This window comes from Helobdella robusta, assembly GCF_000326865.2.
Source record: "Helobdella robusta unplaced genomic scaffold HELROscaffold_49, whole genome shotgun sequence".
NCBI classification, from domain to species: Eukaryota; Metazoa; Annelida; class Clitellata; order Rhynchobdellida; family Glossiphoniidae; genus Helobdella; species Helobdella robusta.
Genome location: NW_008705246.1, coordinates 568,879 through 596,300, shown reverse-complemented (window position 1 = coordinate 596,300; position 27,422 = coordinate 568,879). Strand labels below are relative to the sequence as shown.

The 27,422-nt window shown below is 33.2% G+C and overlaps 4 protein-coding genes across 4 annotated transcripts; 1 reads left to right on the top strand and 3 right to left on the bottom strand.

Moving 5' to 3' along the window:
- Nucleotides 1-264: 264 nt before the first annotated feature.
- Nucleotides 265-2,261, bottom strand: HELRODRAFT_178684 (hypothetical protein; the record flags this gene model as incomplete). Its single annotated transcript, XM_009026771.1, has 6 exons — nt 265-355; nt 471-658; nt 970-1,075; nt 1,384-1,487; nt 1,730-1,828; nt 2,217-2,261. The coding sequence occupies 6 exons, from the start codon at nt 2,259-2,261 to the stop codon at nt 265-267; spliced, it is 633 nt and encodes a 210-aa protein (XP_009025019.1).
- A 4,939-nt stretch (nt 2,262-7,200) lies between these two features.
- On the bottom strand, nt 7,201-16,480 carry HELRODRAFT_85971 (hypothetical protein; the record flags this gene model as incomplete). The annotated part of the gene is made up of 14 exons (XM_009026681.1): nt 7,201-7,317; nt 7,870-7,940; nt 8,119-8,175; nt 8,321-8,403; nt 8,698-8,876; nt 9,013-9,144; nt 13,408-13,542; nt 13,740-13,853; nt 14,034-14,188; nt 14,261-14,381; nt 14,849-14,976; nt 15,107-15,249; nt 15,479-15,659; nt 16,135-16,480. 14 exons carry the CDS (start codon nt 16,478-16,480, stop codon nt 7,201-7,203), a joined length of 1,962 nt encoding a protein of 653 aa, XP_009024929.1.
- Nucleotides 16,481-22,391: 5,911 nt separating this feature from the next.
- Nucleotides 22,392-24,173, bottom strand: HELRODRAFT_86051 (hypothetical protein; the record flags this gene model as incomplete). The annotated part of the gene is made up of 1 exon (XM_009026696.1): nt 22,392-24,173. The coding sequence occupies one exon, from the start codon at nt 24,171-24,173 to the stop codon at nt 22,392-22,394; it is 1,782 nt and encodes a 593-aa protein (XP_009024944.1).
- A 1,897-nt stretch (nt 24,174-26,070) lies between these two features.
- HELRODRAFT_178681 (hypothetical protein) lies at nt 26,071-27,281 on the top strand (the record flags this gene model as incomplete). Its single annotated transcript, XM_009026770.1, has 2 exons — nt 26,071-26,565; nt 26,826-27,281. The coding sequence occupies 2 exons, from the start codon at nt 26,071-26,073 to the stop codon at nt 27,279-27,281; spliced, it is 951 nt and encodes a 316-aa protein (XP_009025018.1).
- Between the last annotated feature and the right edge of the window lie 141 nt (nt 27,282-27,422).

Genomic DNA, 27,422 nt, shown 5'->3' with positions numbered 1-27,422 from the left:
TTATTTGCATTATTTTCAAACATATATGTAGAATAACGTATATAGGAAATTCCATGAAATGACCATGTAGATTTTATTCAATCGCTAGGTATTTAAAAATTTGTTTGAAGAATACGCTATCATTTTTTTTATAATGTATTATGAAATTCTTTTTGTGTTTTCAGACATTCTAATTAACGTTAATATAATGTCAGAATTTATAATCTATAAAGATGTTTTATTAATTTGTTGTTAAAAACACATCAGTCTATCATTTATTCACAATTACAGTTCTGAGTTATTACGGCCCCCTTGTGTGCATGATTTTATCGGCTGATCACTGTTACAAATGGCTGATTTCCTATATATGTATATTCTATGTATATGTTTTCGAATTATTATGAGAATTGAAAATTAAATATACACAAATTATTTCTTCACCAAGATTTGGTAACACTTTGAATAAAAAGCTGGTTGAGATGATTGCTTACATTTTAAATTTTGATGCGTTGTTAGTGAAAGTGAGAGCCTTCAGCATGGTGCCCCTCTTAGACGAGAACGCGTTGGCTGCATTCAGCACGTAGTTCCACTCCTCGTCCCCGCCATATCTCACAGCATAACTACACAATCGATTCATAGTTGGAGTCAGTCTGCTTAGTAGAAACTTAAACTCAAACAACTTTCATCAAAATAATTTAACTAATTTTTTCATAAAATTATTTTTTGTGATAAATTTTTTTATTGCAATCCAACACAATTTCTAAATATCAAAGTATATAAGCAACCACAATTATTTACACATTAACATTAATCGTGACTAACATTAAACCTTTTGAATTATTGTTTAAGCAAAACCGTTCGCCTTTAATTAGTTCAATTTCTTCAAGGTTTTGATATAAATTTTTATTTGCCATTAATAACGATTTTTAAATATCAAGCACTGAGTAGTCATAAACATTCCATCTTAACTAACATTAACGATCCGCAAACCACTTTCTTGAAAGAATTTTTCGCCCAAATGACGTACCTTGGGATGGCCAATTTGGCAGCAAGTTTCATCATGTCTGCTCTTATAAATCTAATTGAACTGTAACGGCTGGTAGGGATAGTTAACAAAGTTTGTTAGCAAACATTTGAACATTTTTTACACGTTTAGCTGAAAAAAAAATTTTAAATGGCTAGTACTTATAATGTTCACTGTTTCCATAATAATAATGTTAGCAGAGTTCAAATGAATATGAAAAAATAGGCAGTAAAAATTGGTACACTATGTTTAGGAAACCTTGTTCTTTTTGCAAACATTTTCCAATAAAAAACTCTAGACTTATTAACTAATCGACCTCATCAATTACATCTGCTTTAGCATATATCAAAATCTGCAATATTAAAATATTAAATTCCTACATCAGGATGTCAAAGAAAAAATTATTTGGCCGCTTTGCCAGAAATTTGCAATGAAAGGATATAATATTGTCAATATTCTTGTTTGGAGAAAATCGTGAGATGAACTGCAAAACAACGACATTTTTAACCATTCACATCCATCCTACCAACCTTAACTCCACTCTGGCTCATTTGAGACTTTGAGAGAAAGTCGCAGACAACAAAGGTCACCAAGTACGTACTCATCCTGACGGAGGTGTTGAAGATGTCCATCGTTTCATTCACGGACACTGTCTCCTCTGCTATCAGATAAAAAGTTATTCATTTATTTATCAATTTTTGGTAATTATTCGTTGAATATGTTTACCTTCTCCGTGTTAAACAAGGAAATGTAGTCATTTGGTCGGATGATTTTGAACTTGAAGGTCGCCTTCAGGTGCGGCTCATCGAAACATGGAAATGCGATCTCGCGTCATTTGGTTAAAATTGCGTGGCCGCTAAATATCTGCTAAAAAGTTCAAACTCAAACTTAATCAAGTAAGAACATATGTTACCAAGAAACTTATTATTTGATGTATAAATCACAGAGTTTTTAATTCGATAAGTTTGTTCATTCTTGTTTTCCATGTTTACAAGTGTTTTTTTCAAATATTTTTAATATTTTTTTTCAAAACTTCTCTGATTAATTTCACTCCTTCAGCCCGCACAATTATCGGTCAAAGTTTAAATCTATCTGCCTTCTTAAATGTTTTTTTTTTCACATACCTTTAATAATTATCTTTGCAACATATTTTTAGCTTTTGATAGTTGGGTTAGTCAAACATAGAGCTGCAGTCATATCGTTCTTTACTTACTTTGTTGAACTGTCGTGTTCTAACTAACAACTGCAACATGCACATCAGGCCGCACAACCTACATCAACACTTTGTATAAACGTGCAAGCAGCCCATCATAAGCGCAAATCGCATAGCTTTGTGAGTCGATAGCTCCAGGTGGTTTTCGAACCAGGTCATTGCGCTATAGTAACGGCAAGAAACATGGCACTTTTATTCTTTGAGCTAACTCGTCATCCAAGCATTTTAATCGTCAAGAAAAATTAAATATTACAACATGTTTATCCTAAGAACAATTTTTTAAAAATAAAGAAGAATGAAGAGCGGAAACACAACGAAACAACTTATAACCTAACGACATTGTCGCTGTTAGTATAAGAAGTCAGAAAAAACCCATAGAATTTAATATGAGATCTCCGCTGAACGAAATGTTGACAAAAATGATGGCATTCTGGTGTAGAGGAGTTTCCAATTCCATTTGCAACTGTTCAAAATCTTTGTTGATCCTACTGTTTTTCACTTTAATTTCATTTGTAGTTGTATGAAAATGAGGTGTTAAAAAAACAAAATTTGATAATTGATTAAGTGTTGATAATCAAAATGATTCAACTTACCATCTATATCCTTATAACGTATGCCAAGGTTTAAAATGTCAAGATCTTTTGCATGCATTACAATATGATCTGCACTTTCTTTGACCAACACTTCAACGCATGATCAGCCGCTAAAAACAAATTTGTTAAGATCAGGATGAATGACAAAACAAAATAATCGTTATTCAATTTTTGTGAAAATTTTAAAAATAAAAAACTTTTTTCTTTTTATAACTTTTCTTGATCTATGTTCTGTTTGTCGAAAGAAAGAATTATTGAACGTATTAGATGCAAATATTTTCACCCGACAAAAAGATTAATTGTATACTTATTAACTTCATTGAATGTCATCATCAGGTTAAATTTATGTTGTGGAGGGAATCATTAAGTCAACAGTAGCCTAATCAATTGCTACTTCAATGAAAAGTTCTTTGAAAACTTTAATATCTGCGCCTGAGTTCAACAACACGTCAAAATAATATGTTGCATAGGGTCATTAACTTATTTATAACAATTATAATATTTGATTAATTTTTTTTCACGTTTTATTTATTTCATTATTTAGTTGGTATGAAAATTTTTGTTATTTTGCAGTCAGAAACATCAAAGGATTCTTCCAACATTAAGATTTGATCTTTCCAATTTTCAAAAGCCACAAAACGTTAAAAAATTAGATAAATTATTTTAAATTTATAACCTTTTTATAATTTTAACTCTGAAAATTTAGAACATATTTTTTTTTGAAAAAACAAAACAGCATTTTGTCGTCCACCAATTATTGTAGTAGATTGAAACAAGTTGATTATTAATATTTAAACAAAAATAAATATGAGTTCATAGTTTATCCGGCTTGCTAATCAGTTTTGAAGGTGTCAGATCCAATAAAATTTTCACTTCTACAGTCAGAAAACTGCGTGATATGAGATAGTTTCCAATTGTAATAATAATAATAACAACAATGTAATATCACCACATTTCAACTATACAAAGTGTTAAAGATCGGGTTTTGTGGAAGTCGATGGTCGCCAATGTCCTGAAAGGATAAGGCACAAAGAAGAAAAAGTGTTAAGAAGGCCAACAAAGATAATGATGATGCTGACAATGATGAATGATGATGATGTGACGATGATGAAGCTCTCATAATGAGCTTATTTAGTGATTTTTGGTCAATTCATATTGAGCATGCTCCTCTGGCTAATACAGTTTTTATCGATGCAACGATACAAAATATATTTCTTTATAAAAATGTAGAGGTGTATGTTAACATAGGCATGTACGCACAACTTAGCACATTGGCCTTCATGGTTTTGTAATGACATTTAATTATTCAGACCTTTGCAGAGCGTATGACTCTAAACTTTAAAACAATCATCATCTAGAGATTATCATCTGTGTTTGAAACAACAACGCTCAGCACACTCTGCTACCTTGCTCGCTCGTCCAACAATTTACTTCACCGCACTTTCCAAAATGCGTGCCCAGAGTTATAGTCATGCTTTAAATAAAATTTCCAGTACAACAAATACTGCAAATAAAAACAGACAGTTGATTTTAAAAATAGTTTATTCATTACCAACACCATACTTCAATTAACTTTATAAATTTTGAGAAACAGTTTTAAATTTGTCTTCTACCGTTTGAAAAATTTTATTAAAACCAAATTATTCAAAATAATAGAAAAATTAATTTTTTTTTCAACCACTTTGGGTCAAATTAGAACAGTTTCTGCACATGGCGAACATTCTGCAGCATGTAACATAAAATAATTTTGATTTAATTTTCATATAAAATAAAAAAGACTTTGAATAAATAGAAACAATAGAATAAAATCGAAAATTTTAAATATAGTTCAGAAATGTAACGTACAAAATTTGGCTGATAACTTTTCAATTATCAATTATTGCGGTGACCTAGACTGCAACCATTGCACAAGTTGCTGCTTAGACTTGTTTTTCCAGTTGATGTTCATCTGAACAAGATCCAAGAGGTAGATGTTCAGACGATCACTATCTCTCATGTTAGTATCCAGGAATGCTTTCAACTGTGTTTATGTGTATGTATGTGTTTGTGTATGTATGTGTATGTATGTATGTGTGTGTGTGTGTGTGTGTGTGTGTGTGTGTGTGTGTGTGTGTGTGTATGTTTGTGTTGGTCTGTGAGTTTAGTATTTGAGTACAAAATGCTTATATTATTTTTTGCATATATGATAGTGTAAGTGTTGCATCTCTCAACAACATGTGACCGTCAACAGTTCCATGACACCAACTGTTGCGTTTAACTTAAACTAGTGACAAATTTTAAACTGAGTGACTTGATAATCATTGTACACAAATTTTAAGTTATTTGAACGTAATATTTGATGGCTAATAATTATCTGAAAATGCCAACATCAACACTACTAACATCTTTATAGTGGTTTTCAGTATGTAAAATTGACGCAATAGCTTTCAAAATCTGTCTCAATCTTCTGGAAACCCCGTGCAACCTTTTGTGTTTGTGTGGTTGTGTTGATGGTGGTGAGACTAGTGTAGATAGTTGTGGTGTTTGTCCCGATATTGTTATTGTTAATCCACATCAGTTAAGCTTGTTCACCGGCTACACAACACTATTTAATATTTTTTGATACATGATTTTCAATATGATAGAAGTTAGCAAACTTTTGAATTTGCTTGGAATAAGTTAAGAAACGATAATATCCCACTTTCCACTTATCTGCGCCCAATTTGCCTTGATGAAATTCCACTGCACCTCTATCATATTAGGGCTGTTGTCAGCGCTGCGAAGAATCGTACGAAGCTCGTTAGCTCCTAGCGAGTTCAACACCATCTCCAATAACCTGAAATAAATTTGAACGTTTCCAGCTAAAAACATTTATAAAAAAAATCATTATAGAAACAAATGATTCGTTGCACAAATATATGAAAATTCAATCAAATAAAAACAAATGCGTAAATTAAAAAATTATCGATCTCCAAAGTTCTCTTATTAAAAAGTCAGTGGCCCACTGGTTGAACTTGGACGTGTCATTAGTGAATGTGAGAGCTTTCAACATGAGGTTCTTCCTCGTCTTCGTGGCATTCATCACATAGTTCCACTCCCCATCGCCTCCATATCTCACTGCATAACTGTACACGTTCTCCTCTTCGTTGGGTGTTAATCTGTTTCGTGACATGAAAACTAAAAACTACAACCCAACCAGATCGAATGGGAAAAAAGTTAAATCAGCTTCATCGCCGCAACAACTAACAAACCTATATGACTTGTGACTAAAGTTTTAAAAATGGACAAAGTTTATAAAAAGTTTGGAGGTTAAAGGTCAATCTCTCGTGTGCCCTTGCTCCAAAGGTATCAACGACAAACAAATACAGCGTATATGATCAGGCATAAAAACCACGCATCACACACATTGCATGTGATGGGCGGGGATCTCTTTGCATTCGACCCGATTCACTGCAACAACGGGACCAGGCGCCTCTAACCATTGAGCCATCACGCCGCTGAAAGAAAACAATTCTCTGTTCAAAAGTAAAGTCGACGGATATTTTCACCAACATAACCGTCATTAAACTCCTCTTCATAACCGTCATCAAACTCATCTTCATCTCCGTTCTCGTCGTCATCATCATCCTTATCGCCAACCTCCTTGTCACTATCATAATAATTATCGCAGCACAACCGACACTATCGACCCATTCAGAGCTTTCTGGAACGAATTCGTTGCCCACTGCACGTATTCCGGAAATCCCAGTTTGGCGGCAAAGGATATCATCTCTTTTCTAATGGACCTGATGATGATGTTGAAAATGATCACGATGATTACGGCGGATGTAGAGTACTAAAGAAACACGGCGTGGTAATATGGGGAATATGATAATAATAATACTCGTGGTGATGATGATTGAGATTTCGGTGATGATGCAAGTGATGTTTGGGCTAACTAGTTACTTTGTATGATAGTCTCCAACGTCATCAAGGCCAAGTTTAGTGAGGAATGGATTCATCAGCTTTCTTATAACGTTCTGTTTTAATTCAAATAAATTATTTCATATTTATTTTAATAAACTTAATTTCATAAAAACTCTACATTGCCATCTAATAATTTATCTCAACCAACAAAATAACTGACATCAATCTTATTTAAGATATCTTAAAATGAATTCGTAATTTATCGTCAAAGATGCATCTTAACATTTTGGCAAAACATTGTATCCTAAATTTAAATTATCTCTTGAAATGATTTTTTTTTCATCGAACCCTGAACTGGGGGTAGAGTTGATGCCCTGAGAAAAGTTCCACAACGACCTTCACCTTACTCATCATCACCCTCCAGGCTGCAGGGCTTTCTTCCTTCTCCACGTACATCAAAAGATCCATGGCCTTGCCCAGGCTCACGTGATCCGTGCTGTGTGACGTCATTTTTGAAAATGAGCTATCTCTGGTGATGAAAATATGGTTAGAAGTAATGTAAACAACCTGACGAGAGCAAATATGTCATTCATCAGACTGCCTCGATCGATCACGCTGAAAACCTGGTTTAAAATTTTTGAAAGCCAATTGAAATGAAATTGACAACAACCGCGAAATCAGAAAGTTCAGAGAAAGATTTCTAAATAATTAATAAACTATTAAAAAATAATTATTTCACGAAAAATAATTAATTATAATTATTAAATTTTCAATAATTAATTTAAAATTAGTGAAAAATTTAATTTTGTTTTTGTCATCTTGAAATATAGAAATAATTGTAAGGGATTAAATGTATAGTCATTATAAACATTTAACATTTTTAATTAGTTATATTATTAATTTTAATATCAACGTTTTAGTTTAACTTATTTTTACTACTACTTCTTTGTTTCACTTTTCCCCTTCCCTTTTTACGTTAGTCCGAGACCGTTACGTTTGTTTGGTTAATAAAATAAAATTATTTCTAATCGTCTTAAATTGTCCGATTTATAATCTTTCAACAAAAGCGAACTAATATTAAATCGAACATCCATCAACATCATCTCCGTCACCAATATCATATTTTTTGTAATCATTTAAAAAACCATGGCTATAGAAAAGACAACTCAACATACGGTGTGATCCGATTTGAGTTGTGCAATAATATCCGACCAGCCATTGTTGTCGTAATGTACTCTGTAGAACCCTCAGAAGTGTATAAGCAAATGTTTTTCACATTTCAATTCGCTTTACTAAACTGTATCATCATCATCTTCGTCATCATCATCATTGTCATCACCATTTTCATCAACACAACCACCACCACCATCGTCACCATCTTTTTCTTCTTTATCATCGCAACCACCACACCGTAGTCATCATACCTGTCATGTCGGTGTTGGCTTTCAACCAAGTTACGTCTTCGGGCAGGTCAAATTGTTCTGAATGATAAATAGACAAAAGTAAGAACAAACAATAACAAGAAAATAACTTTTAAGAAGTAAATCATTAGGAAAAAGGGAACGATGGAGATGATGATAGCAAAGTTAACTCGCGCTAGCTTCATTTCAATTCCCACACACTCACTTGATTTCTCTTTCAAAAGCACAATCTCACGATTGGAAGCCTTCCTGCTTGTCATGTAGGTGAGCGGAATGTACCACATGTAACTGTTATTTGTTTATTTATTATTTATTTATTTATTCATTCAATCATTCGTTCGTTCGTTCATTCATTCATTTATTCATCATTCGTTTATTCAGTTATTTATTCGAAGTTGTCTTTTCTATTTAAAACTAACTTTTATAATGAATAATTTATTTGATAAGTATGAAATGCGAAAATAGTCTTAAAAGCAGTTTACCGTGAATGAAAAATTTGAGCATTTTACCAAAGTTATCGTGAAAATTATCATGAAATATTTCTCACATCGGCCATTCAAACGAAACGCCATCTCAACCTACTTGTACTTCGATGCTTCTGGTTTGAAATCCCCCAACTTCGAATGATCAATGATGACGAATCTCTCCTGACGGCATGTCACGTTACGTCCAACTCTGTTGATGGTGACCAGGGGCAGACCCATCTGAAGTGTCCACGTCTCCATCATTTCCTTCACGTTCACGTCTTTGAAGTCTGTTAACTGGTGTTTAAAATACTACTTTATGAAGAAATGTGAATAATGTACAGGACCGTCAAATTAATGACAAAAACAATCAACAAACTGACTTAGAAACACATTTAACAACGAAACATGTAACAAGAAAGCTTAGCGCAACTTGATTGAAAGCATTCCACAAGTTTTTGTTCCTAGCGCTTTTGTATTGGTGTTGCCTGAGGTAGGCCTTCAGAGCCTTTTGAAAAGCATCAGCACCAACTACGTGCTCCAACATTCGGATGATGGCCGCACCCTGGCAAACATAATTTATTATTGTTATTCATTGTTATAATTATAATAATAATAATTATTATTATTATGTTATTCACTGTAATGACATTCCTTAGAGGATAGTACTGTGATTAAATGCTTGGTTGAACAAATAACTTTTTAACTCTCTTCTGAAATCTTTTTTTGGAACAGTTTGCTTCAATCTTGAATTTAATTAACAAAATGATTTTATCACAATTTTATGTCTGACTTGCTTGTTTTAATGAATTTCAAAACTATTTGTATACCCCTCATCTTTGTTAAGTTTTATGTTTTATATTAAAACATTATGATTTATAATATACATTTATTTTTCTTTAGACCAAATGTTCTTTGCTTTGTATGTAACTTCACTTTTTCCTTTTCTGTTGATCCGGTGGATAATAAACAAGTCGAGAACGTTGCTTAGTTTATTTCTCTTCTTTTAATTTCTTTCAATACTGTATCAATTAATTAAGCGATCTACGTAACAAGAAATTTAACAGGTTATGGGACCCAGATAACGTTTTTCTTAATTAATTGATTTGACGAAGAAAATTTAGAATAAAGAAATATCGGAAGATTCCTTTGTGAAGACTGAAGTGAAGAAAAAGCACGTGCTTCTTCATTCTCTGAAAATCGATATTTTGCTTCTAATTAAAAGGTCAAATTGAAAAGACAAGGAAGAAATGGATTTAACAAAAGTGCAAATCAAACACCTAGAAGGCAAAAGTAATTGGTTGAACTGGAAATCGAGGGTTTGTATAATACTACGCGGCATTCCTGATGCAATGGATGTAGTAAATGGCAAATTAAAAGTTCCAGATGAATCGAACAATGACTCAAATAAAGATGAGATAGCAAAATATCAAACTGCTTTGAACAGATTCAACAGAGCAGATTGTAGTGGTATGATTGTTCTGTCAACCAACATGACCGATGAAACGTATGAAAAAGTTCGTTCATTCAGTAGAACTTCACAGATTCTATGATGAAGTTAATGAAGATAAAGCATAAAACTTGTGCATGAAGTTCTTTAGTTATAAAATGGATGAAAGCAATGATGTTGTCACTCATGTCACAAAACTCAAGAATCTTTGGAAAGATTTAAAGGTTGAGTTAGGAAAAGATGAAAACAGTGACTTGTTGCTGATGTGCCAAATAATTGAAACTTTGCCAGAAAAATATTTTTCATTTGCTGCAAGTTGGAGATTGGTGAACAAGACTGAAAGAACAGTGGAAACACTCACAGATCAACTGTGTAGCTATGAGAGATCTTTGGAAGGCAAAACAGAATGTAATAAAGTATTATTTGTCAAAGCAACAACTGAAAGGTCATCATCACTAAACATGAATGGTCAAAAACAAGATAAATTTGTCAGCAAACCAAAGCGACTGATATGTCATTATTGCAAATTGCCAGGTCACATTGTAAGAAATTGTGAAAAATGGCATTCTGATGGTAGACCAGCAAAACCAAGAAATAACAATCTACGCGATGACAATAAGTCACTAGTTGTTATGGAATCAAGTGTTTTTGCAATTGATGAGTCAGCGTACACTGATGAATGGTTTTTTGACAATGGTGCAACGTGTCATCTAACTTTCCAAAGAGACATATTTCAAAGTTTTGAAAAATTTTCTCAACCGAGTAAATTATATGTTGCAAATGGTGATACTGTAGAAGCTTTTGGAAAAGGAATTATTCATCTTCAAGTGAAAGTGAATAATAAATGGCAAACTGTTAAACTTACAGATGTCTTGTATGTGCCAAAAGTAAAAAGAAATTTGTTCTCAGTACTTGCAACTCAAGATAAGAACAGAAATAGCTCTTTTGTTTCAACCTCAAGAAGTTGTCATTTACTTATTGACAATGTGATAAATGTTGTTGGAATAAGAAACAATAATGGTGGTTTGTTCAAACTTGTTGCAAAAACCGTTAGACCGTTGAATTCTGAAGTCGAAGTTAACTTTGTCAATGATCAAGATGCATTGCAGTTATACCATGAAAGAATGGGACATCAGAATAAGAAACGTGTTAAAATGCATCGATCAAGAGATGTTATTTTAGATGAGAAGGTTGTCAAACCAAATTCAGTGATTTTGCAAGAAGAAAGTTCAGATGATACAGTTTTGATTGATGTTGAAATGAAAGATGAAAATAAAGAAACTTTGATTAAAGAAAATATTTCAACTGATGAAGATGTTCACAACCGTAGTTCAGTTTCATCTGATGAAGAAGATCAATCTGACTGTTGTAATCAAAAGACCAAAGGTATGGTTTTACGTGACAGGAATAATATCTAAAAGCCATCTCGTTATGATCCTTTCGTTATGTCTGCATTATGTGAAGTACTTGAACCAGTGAGCTACAAAGATGCCATTCAAAGTGATGAAAAAGATGAATGGCTTAAAGCCATGAACAGTGAAATGCAGTCATTAAAAGAAAATCAAACGTGGGATTTGGTAAGTCTTCCAAAAGGTCATAAGGCAATACCATGCAAATGGGTCTACAAGGTAAAACACAATCCAGATGGTTCTGTTGAACGTTTTAAAGCCAGGCTAGTGGTAAAAAGTTTTTTTCAGAAAAAGGGAATTAACTATGAAGAAACCTATAGTCCTGTGGTCAGAAGTTCAACTATAAGAACACAATTAAGTGTTGCTGCAAATGAAAAGATGTCACTCATACAGTTTGATGTGTCAACAGCATTTCTATACAGCAAACTAAATGAAGATATTTACATGGAGCAACCTGAAGGTTTTAAAGATAATTCAGGAAGAGTCTGTAAACTCAAGCGAAGTCTCTATGGACTTAAACAAGCTCCAAGATGTTGGAACAAACGCTTTGCTGAATTCTTGAAAAAGAGACATTTCAAACAAAGCGATGCAGATACTTGTTTGTTCATTAGAATACAGGGAGGAAAGAAATTCATACTTGCACTGTATGTTGATGATGGACTAGTTACAGGAACCGATAAAGAAGAACTAAAAATATTTGAAAAAGAAGTAAAGTCAGAGTTCAAGATAACATCTAAACCTTGGATTAGAGATTAATCAAGATGAGAAAGGAAATATTAACGTCAGTCAGTCATCCTATACAAGAATGATTCTTGAAAAGTTTGGGATGAGCCAGTGTAAATCCTGTACAAGAATGATTCTTGAAAAGTTTGGGATGAGCCAGTGTAAATTCTGTACAACTCCGATTTCAAAATCTGAGGAGATCGATGAAAACAAAAATGAACACGAGGAAGTGAAATTTCCTTACAAATCAGCAGTTGGTGCATTGATGTACTTGATGACGGGAACAAGACCAGATATTGCATATGCAGTTGGAGTAGCATCCAGAAGTTTGGAGAAACCCAGCAAGTCCAATGTAGCACAAGTCAAGCAAATTTTCAGATATTTGCAAGGCACAGCTGATGTCGGTATTGTTTACAAGTCTGGTCAAAACAATACACTTATAGCCTACAGTGATGCAGATCATGGAGGAGATAATTCTAGTAGAAGATCGACATCAGGTGTAATCTGTATGTTTGGAGGAAGCGTGATCAGTTGGTTTAGCCAACGTCAACCCTCAGTTGCGATTTCAACTACTGAAGCAAGTGAAGCAGCTCGTGAAGTGATATGGCTCAAACGATTGTTGAACGACATTGTAGATCTAAAGAAAAAGCCAGAAATTTTTGTCGACAATGAAGCAGCAATTCGTTTAGCACACAATCCAGACTTCACAGAAGAACAAAGCACGTCCACATTAGACATTTCTTTGTCAGAGAAAAAGTTGCAGAAGAACAAGTTTCAGTTGATCGAGTTGCAACAGAACTTCAAGTTGCTGATGCTCTGACAAAACCAATGGTAGGACCAAGACTAAAGAATTTGATGTGTGCGATGGGTCTTCAGAACATTTAGGTTAAGGTCATCTAATGTTTTAAATAAAATGAGAAGGTGTTAAGTTTTATGTTTTTTATTAAAACATTATGATTTATAATATACATTTATTTTTCTTTGGACCAAACGTTCTTTGCTTTGTATGTAACTTCACTTTTTCCTTTTCTGTTGATCCGGTGAATAATAAACAAGTCGAGAACGTTGCTTAGTTTATTTCTCTTCTTTTAATGTCTCAATATTATATCAATTAATAAAGCGATCTACGTAACAAGAAATTTAACAATCTTCTCTTTGTGTTCATGCTATCGTGCTAAATATAAAGAAAGGCTAGAAACATCCATACAGTGAAGAAAATTTTTAACACTGAATCATGTAAACGAACTTTGCTGTATGAAATCGTGTCGAATATCTCCATGATCTTCTTGGGATCGGGCACAGGATTTGAGATTGCGTGAGAAGAATCTAGTGAATCTTCCGCCATAGCGGGCGCAGATACGTCAAATGAAAACGTCTCCATCTGTAAAAAGTTAACGGCTTAATTATTATGCGCAAGTTTGAAAATTTTAGCAAAAAAGTGAATTTTTCAAACTAGTTGACACTCTATAACTTAAGAAACAAGAGAATAAAAATAACGAGCAAAATTTCGAAGTAGAAATTATTTTGGTTATTTATTCAAAAATTTTTCATGTATTTAAAAAAATTTAAAAAACTGACAAGCGGCCAATGAGGAAAGAGATGCCTAGTTCCAATGTATTCAACGTACGAAGCAAACCCTTCATTCAACCAGATATCATCCCACCACTCCATTGTTACCAAGTTGCCAAACCACTGATGTACACACAAAAATTTAAAAAACTAGAAATAAATTGGTAAAAAACTAAAAAGGTTAGAAAAAAATTCCTACGCTTAAAAAACATGCGTGGTAAAATGTTAAATAACTTTTTTTGATAATGTTTTGACAAAAATCTACAAACATTGTTTGCACAAGACACGTGTTTAAAAACAAACTTGATGAGCAACTTCATGTGCAACTAAATTTGCAACGAGGATCTTGTTCTGATCTGAATAGTCCTCTACGTTGTAAAGAATGTAATCAGCTAAATACAAAACCAGACCCCAATTCTCCATGCCATCCAGTGCCATTCCAGGGACTGCCACGTTGTCTGGGTGGGATGATGGCGTTAACTTACCTAATACATAATAATTACAATTTAACGTTAAAAATTTACACTCACCAAATTTTGTAAGGGGGTACTTGATTCCATAAAATTCTTCGAAGTAATCGAGTAGTTTAGTAGCTGCGTCCAAAGCAAAGGCAGCATCGTTGATGTTTTCTGGTTGGGTGTATACTGATATCTGAAACGTTCAGTCAAGTTCATTTTAAAGAAGTAAAGAAGAAAGATAAGTTGCGGGTTAATTTTCTGAACATATGTTCGTTGTTTGAAACTAAATATGTTTGTATGTTTAAAACAAAAATTTGCTATCTATACACGGAAACTTTGTTTGAGTTCCAAGATGATCGGAATCTCTATTAACGGTCTAAAAGCATTTTCATCACGCATGGGCGTTCATGTAATTGTAAGATAATAACATTTATGTCTTTAAACAACATCGAAATATAAAAAACTGCTAAGTTACATACCGACTTGAAATTTATTTTTGATTACAAAGCTCTAACAAAAGATGTTTGATAATAACATTTTAGATCAACATGATTTTTATTACGTTACGCCAAACTGAAATCCCGTGGAAATAACTACAGCCATAACAAGCGTCTAATGAACTTGAATACAACGACTTCCAAAAAAAATCTTCAAACCAACATTAACTCCACTTTTGCTTATTTGAGATTTTGAGAGAAAGTCGCAGACAACAAAGGCAACCAAGTAGGTGCTCATCCTGACGGAGTTGTTGAAGATGTCCATCATTTCACTGCTGGACACTGCCTTCTCTGACACCTAAAAATTTTATTTTATAATTTTTTTTCCATAAAAAAATGTTCAAACTCTTGTATGAAAATAGTTGCGTGAAACGTTCTAAACACCTTAGCAAAAGCATGTGCGTGCGTGTTAATTAGAAACCTACCTTCTCCGTGTTGAAGAGCGAGATGTAGTTGCTAGGCCTGATGATGCTGAACTTGAAACGTGCCTTCATGTGTGGCTCATCGAAACAAGGAAAGGCAGACCTCGCATCTGTTGGCTGGAATTGTGTGGCTGCCAAGTATCTGCGAGAACATTCATTGATGAGTTCATAAAACGGAAAATTATTTACAGCAAAAACAGAAAAAATCAATTTTAAGACCAACCATTTTCAAATTTGTTCTCATTAATTTTGAAAAATATTTATGACGGACATTAACAAAGTGATTAAACATCACTTGATTGGTGCTACTTTTTTTTATTTCGTCATCAACCGACTTAATAACCTATCGCACCAGTCAAAAATTGTCCAACCTCGTAACGCCATCCTTGTTAGTGTAAGAGTCAACAAAAAATCCCAAAGAATCGTCTCTGAGTGCTCCACTGAATGAGATGTTGATTGAGATGATTGACGACTTGTTGAGTAAGGTGCCAAGTTCAATTTGCAACTGCTCAAAATCTTTATCGATGTCGTGTCTTTTTATAGTTATTTTATCTGTTAATTGTCAACAATTTGAGTTAAATAAATGCGATTCAATTAGCCACCTAACAGAATTATTTAGCTGATTTCTGTGCAAAGTACTGACAACAAAAACAGTTCGATAGCGTAAAAAGGTTGCCAGTTTAACCCTTCCCCATACGACACATTTCTGGCTACGCTGTTTGTATGGAATGATGATGGAAAGATCATTTTCTCGTCCGGCACGTTTCCAGAAGTATCAATGACTTATACAAAAACACAGAGCGTACGTAAATACACGTGAAAACAACACATCTTACACGGTATTTCATGTGCACTGGAACCTGGTCACCGCACGCAGGACCGGGCACCTTTGACCTTTAAACTGAGACCGCTCAATGGTGAAATGACAACGTTTCAAATTCCAATGTTTCAAAATTCATTTTTTAATGGTCAGATAAATTGTGCAATGATACTGATATAAATTTTACCAAAATTCAAATAAATTAACCATTGCGGTTCTTGTATTGTACGTAGATATCTTGGATGGTCAAGTTTTTCGTATGCATGACGATGAAATCAGTGCTCTTTTTGACAAACACTTCAACACGAGACCAGCCGCTGAAAACAAATTTCTGAAGATTAAGATGAATGAGGACCTCGTAACTCTGAGGAACCAAAGTTTTTGGCAGTCTCACTTTGTTCCAACAAAAGTTGATTTCATTTTGATCAACGATTTTTTTGACTGGTTTGCATAGGACCTTTGTGTTACAAAAATGTTGAGCTACCACACTGACCAGCAAAACAGCAGACAAACAGCAAATAAGCAGCAGACCGTTTGTTTGATCTCTTTTCATTTTTGGCACGTAGTTCTGAAAATCAGCGATGAAGTCTGACGATGTACCGTAGGATTTTTTCTCTTTTTAAATGAGAATATTACATTAACATTGCACTTCTTTATTTGAGGAAAATAATAAAATAAATTATTAACTTACAAACACTTTTCAGAAACTTTATTTTTTTTTGGAAAAAGTTTTAAAAATAGCCTGCCGAGTCCAAATCGCAAGTATAATTGAAATGAAAGATATGCAGTTGAACTCTATATCCTTCATAAAGTATTTATACATATCACACACGCCGTCGTATCTAACTGCGCCGATTTAAGAAGTGTTTGTTTAAACAACCTCCACGTAAAATTAAATAATCGACATGAATCAATGTTAAAAATGTTATACAAACATTTCTCCATTCATGTGATCGGCGTTGAGTCAAATGAGCAAATGTTTCCGACGGCCGATCAAACAAAAGTTTAATGTTTACACTAAAAATATATAAATAAACGCAACAAACTTAAAAAATCTTTTTAACTCTTTCTTCATTTCATCCTTTTTAACAGATGTTCACTCTTCCTTCATTTCATCGTGTTGCTTGATTTGAAGAAACATTTTATAGTACATCATTGCCATAAGACATTTTGCATAATTTTGACTGGTCTCGCACAGCATATAACAATTGAAAAACGCTCGTTATGTTTATTTCTAGAGAAAACAACTGGTCTCATATAAAATTGAAATTTTGACGACTGTAGACACGAAACAATAAACATGATTTCGAAATGTTATACAAAGTTTATAATCAATGTCATAATGTCTGTTGCAAAATACAAAATCCAATAATTGGGTATTCGAACTCGTCATTCACAATAGCCGTAAGAAAATAGCATTACCTCCAGAACACCCATCAATCACTCACACAAGTCAATTAAAAATATTAGGCATCCCATTCACCTCCACACTTAATATAGCACATCATATCAATCACATCATCATAAAAGGCTTTCAAACATTTCACACACTCAAAACACTCCTCTCACATGGTCTCAGAGGCATCAAATTATTTGACATCACTGAATCACTCATCATCTCACGCATCAAATATGCAGCTCACTCTTGGTCCGATTTTGCTACACAACAACAACTTCAGCAACTACAATCTCTCATCAAAAAACTAATTCGCTTTAACTATCTACCTGCATCATATCCTACGTCACTCCGATATTCAACACACTCGATTCAAGACTGTTCAAGAAAGTAGAAAATAACAACAACCACGTCATCCATCCTCTACTACCACCAATTAAAACTACAACACACAACCTTTGTCAGCGCAATCAAAACTATCAAGTCGGCACCCAATCTACATATCAGGAAAAGACTTTCATCAAAAGACACCTCAAACATATTAACACTCAATAAAACTAGTTTTTATTTATCGATCACCTCACAAATTCACTAAGTCATCATCTAGTCTATTAGTTTGCATTTTTATACCATTAATTCATTTTATTGTCAATTTATTTTATTTTCTTTTATTTATTTTACTATTATTATTATTTATTTTATTTTTCATGTTTAAACATTTTTTCTTTCTCCGTTATTTTTTTATTCATTTATTCGTTTAATTTTGTACTACTGCATTGCATGCTGTAACAGTTTCTGCGTCTGTCAGATCTTGATTTTTAAAGAATAATAAAAAAATCATTTGTCATCATTTGGCAGCTCGACTCAGCAACTAAGGCACAAGTTGTTGTTGAGACTTGTTCCTCCAGTTGATATTCACCTGAGGTATAGTTGTTCAGACGATCACTATCTCTTATGTTTGTACCCAGGAAAGTTTTCAACTGTACGTGTGTGTGTGTGTGTGTGTGTGTGCATGCATGCGCGTCTGTGATCGTGTGCGTGTGCATTTGCAAGTTTTATAAACTTTGTGTAACAATTTAAGAAGTTTGTACATCTTGTAACTGATGTTACAGGTCAGTAAAAACGAAACAATGTTCATAAACTTTGATACCAATTCGAATAACAAATAATCTGTTGAAGTAATTTATTAAATATTACAATTTCAATCGCCATTTCTTTAAGAGGTAAAAATTTGAAACATACGAAACCAGCGACACTGACATCATTATAATGATCTTCAGTGTGATGGAGGGAAGTCAGAGTCATGAATGTTGAATTAATCTCGATGTGGATTAGACCCAGTGATAAAACTCGTGCGCGTTTATTTGGTCGGCGTGTCTTGTACTTGTTCAATATACTGCTGTCAATTTCAACAAAGTTATAGCAATAGATGGACAGTAATTTATGTTTTATGAAATATTGTTATTTATGGTCAATTAGTACATAACTTTTTTTTTCTTTTTTTTTTATTATTCTTTAAAAATCAGGATCTGACAGATGCAGAAACTGTAACAGCATGCAAGGCAGTAGAACAAAATTAAACAAATAAGTGAGAAAATAAATACAAAAAGTGAGGAAGAAATATGATAAAACATGAAAAATAAAATTTGTTAGAATAAAATAAATAATAATAATAAGAAAAACAAAAGAAAAGTAATTGACAATGGAATATAAAATGAAGTAACGGCAAATTGATAGACTAGATGATGACTTAGTGAGTTAGTATCGATAAATAAAGGCTAGACATGTGAGTGAAAAAGTTTTAATGAGTATACCTGCATTACAAACTCTTTAATTAGTCAAACTTCAATCGCAATTCCAAAAAAATTCCAAAAAATCAAGTTTAATTTCTCCTCTCATTTTATTTTTATTAGGTTTACCAAACCGTTCTCCTTTGGAAAGACACGTCCTTTTTTAAACAGGATTGTCCTCTGTCCTCCCACCTGTCTTCCCGTTTTTTTGTTTTTAAAGATGTATTTTTTATTCTGCATTTTTTGGATATAGTTCATTTAAATTTTTTGAAATTTCAATGTTTAAATATAATCAATTGATTGATTAATTTGTTTTAAAATGTAATGCTAGGGAAGGTGTAGAACGCTTAAACATACAAAATAACCCAGATGATAACATGCAATTGGAGGACTTGATATTGAACACAGCCGTTGGCAAAGAAGGAAGAAGCAATTCGGAATCTCTACCTCCTAAGAACACAACACATGTTGCAGATATCTCTGAATAGCCTGGTAAAAAAGCAAAATCTCCTTTTACATATAGTTCAAATTCAAAACATAGGTGTCAACAAAGCCAAATCCGAAACGAAATCTGTTGTTTTAAAACCTCTGAAGCAGAGAACAAATGATGAAATTAAGTGATGTAATGAGAAATGCACCTATTTCACACTACATTCAGGGAACAGTGTATTCAATCCATTTTCATGGTGGAAGGAGAATGCAACAGAATTTCCAATATTATCTGGCATTGCATGGCGCCTTTTTGTAATTACAGAATCTTCCGCTGAATGTGAACGTTATTTCAGCGCATTCAATGCCAGGAATATCATCACTGCATGCACAGCGTAACGCGATATACTCAGAAACTGTGAAAGCCATTTCTATTTTACTTGAAGCTTACCGGAACAAGATTGTTTAACTCTTGAAACGATTTTTTTCATTTTTTAAATAAAATTAGACAACTTCTCAAGTCATGAAACTGTAACAGAATTATAGTCAAATTTTTGGTGAATGTGTGTTCAAACTTTGAGTTGACTGTCAATGTCTTTTTACTTTGTCGTTGTAATCATTGGAATTTTTTTGCTGCTTGCAGCTTATGTTGCTGTTATTAAAAATGATGTAAAAAGTAACACCATCAGTCATTTGTATTTTTATACTTTACAAGTATGGAATGGGTCATGGGTCAAACAATGATGGGTCATTTGGGTTATGGGTCAAAACTGTTGAACCATGGTCAGCTCTGGTTTAAATAGAGAAAGTTCTTCACTCATTTGTTTTTATTTTCTCAAAATTCCAAGTATTCCGATACAAATTTGTCCTGCCCTGAGGTGTGACTGATTTGGTAACCCTATTTTTATAACAGTGTTATGTATTTGTTACTTAAAATTTTAACCTCAAACTAAACAGAACATTTTTAGTAGAATTATAAAAATATTCTGTAGAACTCTTATTTAATATAATCAGCCTTCGAACTATCATTTCATTTTTTTTGTATGTTGATAGAAATCCAACGACTTAACAAAAAAACACCAAAATCAACATGAATAAACAACAACAGAAACGACAAAAAATTAAACAGGAACATATAGAAAAAAAAGTTTTATAACGCAACATACATCAACTATTTAACATTCAACATTAATCAACTACTTTTCCTTAATCTCTTTCCAGTTACATTTTACAAAATTCCATTGGTCTTCAGCTATAAATGGACTGTTGGCAATATTGGTCAGGACTGTCTTAAACTCGTCTGCTCCCATCGATTCTACGGCCTTTCTCAATGACTGATTTAAATATAAAACCAGAAATACAAAAAAATTTTCCTCAAAATACAATTTCCATCTTAAATTAAAAAATAACTTGAAAACTAAATGTTTAAATGAAAATTACATCTTTCCCTATCGCAAAAATTATTTCGATTCTATCATAACAAAAATGTTGCTGAGGCATTTCGCACCTATCAAATCTTGCTGGATCAACAGTGAATGTGAGAGCATTCATCATGTGACCTCTCTTTGATCTTGAGATTCTCTCATCCATATCTCACCGCGAAGTTCTATACGATCATCTCTTTTTTCATATGCAGTAAATTAGTTTGAAAAAAATCATAATCTGAGTTGATTTTTGAATGTTTGTATCTAATTTATATCATTTAATTTCATGATGGTGATTTGTTACAAAATTGAACAAAAAAGCAGATGATATTATCATTTTTATCATCATCATCATCATAAGAGCTAACACAATTGACCCATAAACGACCTCTCTGAACAACTTCATCACCCACTTCATCATGAATGTGGAACGTTAAACAATAGTCGTAGGAGCTTTAGGATCTATAAAGTTTAGAAATGATCTCAGGGAAGCCAAAAAAACAAGATAGCTTTGCGTGGAACAGCGCATATCTTTAGAAAGTTTCTTGGATAATATCCTTTGAACTGATAAGGGTCCAGTTAAACGATTTAAACCGTGAATAACTAACAATTAATAACAATTATTAATTGTATTTGTGAAGAGTTTATGCTTAAGACAAATTTATTTTTGGTAAGTTTAAGGTTGCTTGCTGATATAATTTATGCAACCTAAAAGTTTATTTATCGCTGAAATAAACCAAAAATAATAATTCAAGCTTTATACTATAAAGATGATGTTTTGTGATTTTTTTTCATTTTCTGTTTTCTGTGTTTTTGTATATTTTTTTATTGAAATATAATTGAATAAATTTGTTTGGAGTGCGCGTGTAGGTGTGTTCGTATACATTTCATATACATTTTAACGTAAGTGTATATACATATTTTCGCTATCATCTAATTTAACTTTATAAATTAGTAAGTATTTATGCGCACGACAACAAGTATAAAACAAGTATATGTTGAGAAAATTTATTCACTAATTATAATCGAAATGCTAGCATACAAAAACATGAAATTGGCTGACCAACATTGACAAATCAAATATACGAATTTATATTTTTGTTGTATATGACCCTATACAAACATACACATACGTCGGCCAGTATGAAGCTGTTAACAAAAATAAAATAATATTGGAAATAATAATAATAACCAAACATAAAAATTAAAATAAAATAAATTAGAAGAAAACTTTACAGTGCTATTAAACTTTACTATGATTATCTTCTTTATCCATCGCCATTACTGCAATCATTATCATTAACACTATAATAATTATATGATCTTATAATGTCATTTGTTAGAGAAGATGAAATAATGAATGGATTAATGTATTATCATCATTAACATCATGGATAAAATGTCATTAAAACGACCGATAACTCGTCATCTCCATATTTGGATCATTTCAGCAGTTGGATGGAAATCAGTACTGAATCTCATTCTTTTAGGTTCTGGCATGTACCTTTGCTCGTTCGTTATGTGTGGACTGATCCTGGCTGCGCCTATGTCGTTGTTGCTTAATGGTAGTGGCGACTCGCTGGCTGGAATGTTGTTCTTCAGTGATGGACGTGGAGTGGTGGATGTCGATTGGGACAAAGAATCTGATATATTCATATCATCCGTATGTTTTCTCTTGATTCCTTTACTTTTTGTGTGTAGAACATTGTCTGGCAAATAATGTATCAACTCCTTTCTTCTAAGGTACTTCACGTCCAGGTTTATTCCTTCTTTCAGCTTAGGCCCGAGAGCTAATCTTATCTGCTCGTAGAAGTAGAGTGTTTCGTAGGTTATGTCGACTTTTACGGAAGCCTGTGAGAAGGTCAGACCTATAAACCACTGTGTGCAGTGCTGTTCAGTAGAATCACTCTTTGATGAATATCTCTTAGTGTTGATGTGTGCCAGTTTTATTACTGGTTTAGCCTCCAATTTCTGCACAAAAAGACGTAGTTTCGATTCGATCAGTCCATACCATTCCAGGTGAGTGGCAGCACTGAATGAGCTGGCCCTTACAACATAGAAATCTCTGTACATATTGAAGAAATCGTAAGGCTTGAAGAGATTTTCCCAATCATCTTTTTTGTTCAATATCTTTGTAGATATATTAAAACCCCTAACAAATTCGTTTATAATTATGGCTCTGGTTGATGTACCAACATTGTACGTGGAGTTCTGGCTTGGGAAACACGGGGTTATGATTGGCATTAGGTGTTTGCGATCTGAGGAATTTTTCCTCGGATCCCAGAAGCTAAATGTTTCAGATATTTTACACTCACTCAGTTGTTTCAACAAAACCGGTAATGGCCATTTCCACTGGGAAAATACAAAAAAAAACCTATGCACTAGCACAGATGGGGTTGCATTTGGATAAAGTTGGCAGATGCGGGCTACCAGCATGGCCCATGACACACCCCCTAAAAATCCCAAAACATTAGAATATATTCCTCTTTTTTTGGCCCATAATTTGATTGCTCTTAATGTCATTTTGAAATTTTTAATGTTCGAAACCAGGTGCAAAATCTCAACAGTGTTTCTAAAACCATTTAAGCTCCTGACGCATTTTTGATCTAGATTCTTTAGTATGTTGTCATCCATCAAGTCTTGGGTATCTTTAATTTCTGTTAGTGCTAACCTCGCAAACAACATGTCGATTTCGATACCATCAAAGGTCATCTTAATGACGGGCACAAATGCATCCACGATGTCCCTCAAGTCGTTTATGCCTGGCTCCTTTTTCAGAATATCTATGAACGAGTCGAAGAAATCATTTCTGTTGATATGGCGAGGAACAACACACAATATGTCCATATCTGCTCCTCTAGCATTAACTCCCAATCTGTAAGATCCAAATTTGTAAACCTTAGCTCCTAAATTTGATGTCTCTGGTATGTTCTTTACAACAGCCATGTCTTTTGTCCATATATTTACAAGCTGAACTAGTTTTCTAAAAACATCCATTCTTTTAATTATTTCATCCTGAGTTTCATACATATCATTGTTATGTAAAAAAATATCAAGTTGTTCAGTTAATTTTAACTCCTCTGGTTTTGGTTTTGCCAAACTTATAGGTCCAGTAACTCCGTGCGTTTTAATTTTGTTAACGGCAGGCAACGACGACGACGATGATGTATTAGGAAAATTTCCATTAGATTGTGTCAAATCTGGCATTGATGACGTTGATTTCAAGAGAGTCCTTTTCTCATCGTTCACTTTCTTGTATGAATGGGCGCCGCCGTTATTTCGTCGTCCGTGAAAAATGGGCATTTTAATTAACTTGTTGTTTGAGGATATCCTGTTTTGTATAACTTCAATTTGATAACTCTACTTTTTTAAATAACTACTAAACTTTAGTGTAAAAAGTTAAGTGTGAAATAATGGGCTTGGGTTGATAAACTAATTTTCAAAATAAAGCAAAAATTTAATAAATTTCGTGAAAAAGTATTTAAATAGTTTTAGAAAAATTTTTTCGAAATAAGCATTTAGATCGTAAAATGAAAATTCTGCGACCGCACGAAATCAAGTTTTAAGATTTGTGATGCATAGAAAAAAACCAATCTCGTTATATAGGGTTCTTACACAGAAAAAGTTTTGTTAATTGGTTTCTCTACTAACACAGGCATCTCAAAGTTAATTGTTTGTTAACTTTTTTGTTATAAAGTGATCTTAATTTTGATCTTATTTTAATTGGTTTCTTAACTTTGATCTCATTGGTTAATTGGTTTCTTTACTAACACAGGCATCTCAAAGTTAATAATTAGTTAACATTTTTGTTATAAAGTGATCTTAATTTTGATCTTATTTTAATTGGTTTCTTAACTTTAATCTCATTGGTTAATTAGTTTCTCTGCTAACAAAGGCATCTCAAAGTTAATTGTTAGTTAACTTTTTTGTTGTAAAGGGATCTTAATTTTATTCTTATTGGTTTCTTAATTTTGATCTCACTGGTTAATTGGTTCCTCTGCTAACACAGGCATCCCAAAGTTAATTGTTACGAAACTTTTTTGTTATAAAGTGATTATAATTTGATCTTATTTTAATTAGATAACTCAACCTTATTATGTTGTGGTGATTAATTGGCTTATATTACGTATCTTTTTTGAAATATCAAGCCACAAAATTTGCTCTGTGTTTTGTTTATTATTTTCTTGACGTTTCAAAGGGCTCCGCCACAAACGACTTGTACTAGTACACCTGCTTTTAACCGCATCAAATACGCAAGATGTAAGAACATTGTTGATACATGCTAACAAAGTCCTGCCTGCAAACAAATTTGGTGTCAGTCACGTCAGTCATGTCAAATTCTACGCGCCAACTCCTGTCAGTTTAATGCTGTATTTATTCCAATTTGAGAATTATAATAAACAACATAAGCACCATGAGCAGCATTATTGTATTAAAAAAATTTAAAAGAATACGAATAATAATAACTGAGAATTATTTAAGATGCAACTTTTCATCAATCAACCATCCGTTGGCAACGTAATAACTAAGCAATAATTAAATAATACTAACAAAATATTTAATTTTTTAAATGTGCCAATGAAAATAAGATCAATAATAAAAATTAGCATCACTTAACAACTTACTTTAATAACAAAGAAGTTAGTTATTTAACAATTAACACTTTGCTTACAGATAGGGTTGCCCGTGCAACCTAATAAAGTTAAGCATGAAAGAATAATATCAATAACAACAATGTATAACGTAATAACTAATTATATTAACTAAATAATTAATAAATTAATTAATGAACTTTAGAAAATCACGGGTAGCAAAGTAACCAATTAAGTTAAGTTAAGTTATCTGTGGCAAATCTTTCTTTGTTGAAAGCCTATAAATTAGTATCGTGCGTTCGCAAGAAGTCAGAAATCTTCAGTCAAAAATCTTCAGTCTTGTTAGCATACACATCTCAACATTTTAATTTGACGATTTTGAAATTCATATCGAACGAATTTATTTCTCTTTTCAACGATCGTTCCATTTTACTGATTTAACAACTGCCTATTTTCCAACATTATAAATTCAATTCTAAACATCTGAAAATCCACAATTATGTCTGTCAATTATGTCTGAAGAGTTGTGTGATTTTGATGACTCAGATCAAATAGAAATCGTTCAGAACATAAAAGATCAAGAAAATGTCTCGATCCACAGATCAGGATTTAGAGACTTCTTATTGAAACCAGAATTACTTCGAGCTATCAATGATTTCGGTTTTGAATTTCCCTCAGAAATTCAGAATGACTGCATACCTCAAGCCATTCTCGGCCTTGACATCATCTGCCAGACAAAATCAGGGATGGGCAAAACAGCTGTATTTCTTCTGTCTACCTTGCAACAAATTGAATTGAACGGCGAAAATGTAAAAATCCTGGTCATTTGTCACACCAGAGAACTGGCCTTTCAAATAAGTAAAGAATTTGAAAGGTTCAGCAAGCACATGAACGGCGTTAGGACGGCCGTATTTTTTGGAGGCCGTTCAATATCGAAAGACGAGGAAACGTTAATAAAGAAACGCCCTCACATCGTCGTCGGTACACCGGGCAGATTATTGGCCCTGGTAAACAGCCACCACTTGAAATTAAAAAATTTAGAACATTTTGTCGTCGACGAGTGAGACAAAATGTTAAACCTCTTAGAGATGAGAAGAGATTTGCAGAAAGCATTTTTTGCTACGCCGCACCACAAACAAGTTATGATGTTTTCAGCAACATTCAGCGAAGACATCAAAAAAACGTGCGGAAAATTCATAAAGAATCCAATTGAGTTTTATAATGAGTTTTACACCAATATTACATCAACGTTTATAACGAAAATCAGAGAAACAAAAAATTGACTGAAATGTTAGAAAAACTGGATTACAACCAAGTCATCATCTTTGTCAAGTCTGTGCAGAGATGCGTGTCACTCTGCGAGCAACTCAACAAACAGAAATATTCAGTAGTGGCAATACATCGATCGATGAAACAAGACCAACGGTTGAAAATATACCAGCAGTTTAAAAACTTTGAAAGCCGGATAATGGTGCCAACGAACTTGTTCGGTAGAGGAATAGATATCGAACGAGTGAACGTTGTAATCAACTACGACGTTCCAGAAGACTCTGACACCTACCTTCACAGAGTGGCTCGCGCAGGAAGGTTCGACACGAAAGGATTGGCAGTCACCTTCCTAGCAAATGAATATGATGCCGAAACGTTGAATCAAGTTCAAGAAAGATTTGAAGTCAACATAGACAAGATGCCTGATGACATTGACAATGCTGTATATTTTTAGTGAAAAATTTGAAAGATATTAACATATTTTTATGAATATATTTTTTATGAGGTAAATATTATATTTCAGTATTTTATGTACAATAATCTTTGTACATATGTATATTTAGTCTCTCTAAGTCTGTATAAACGTATGTAAATA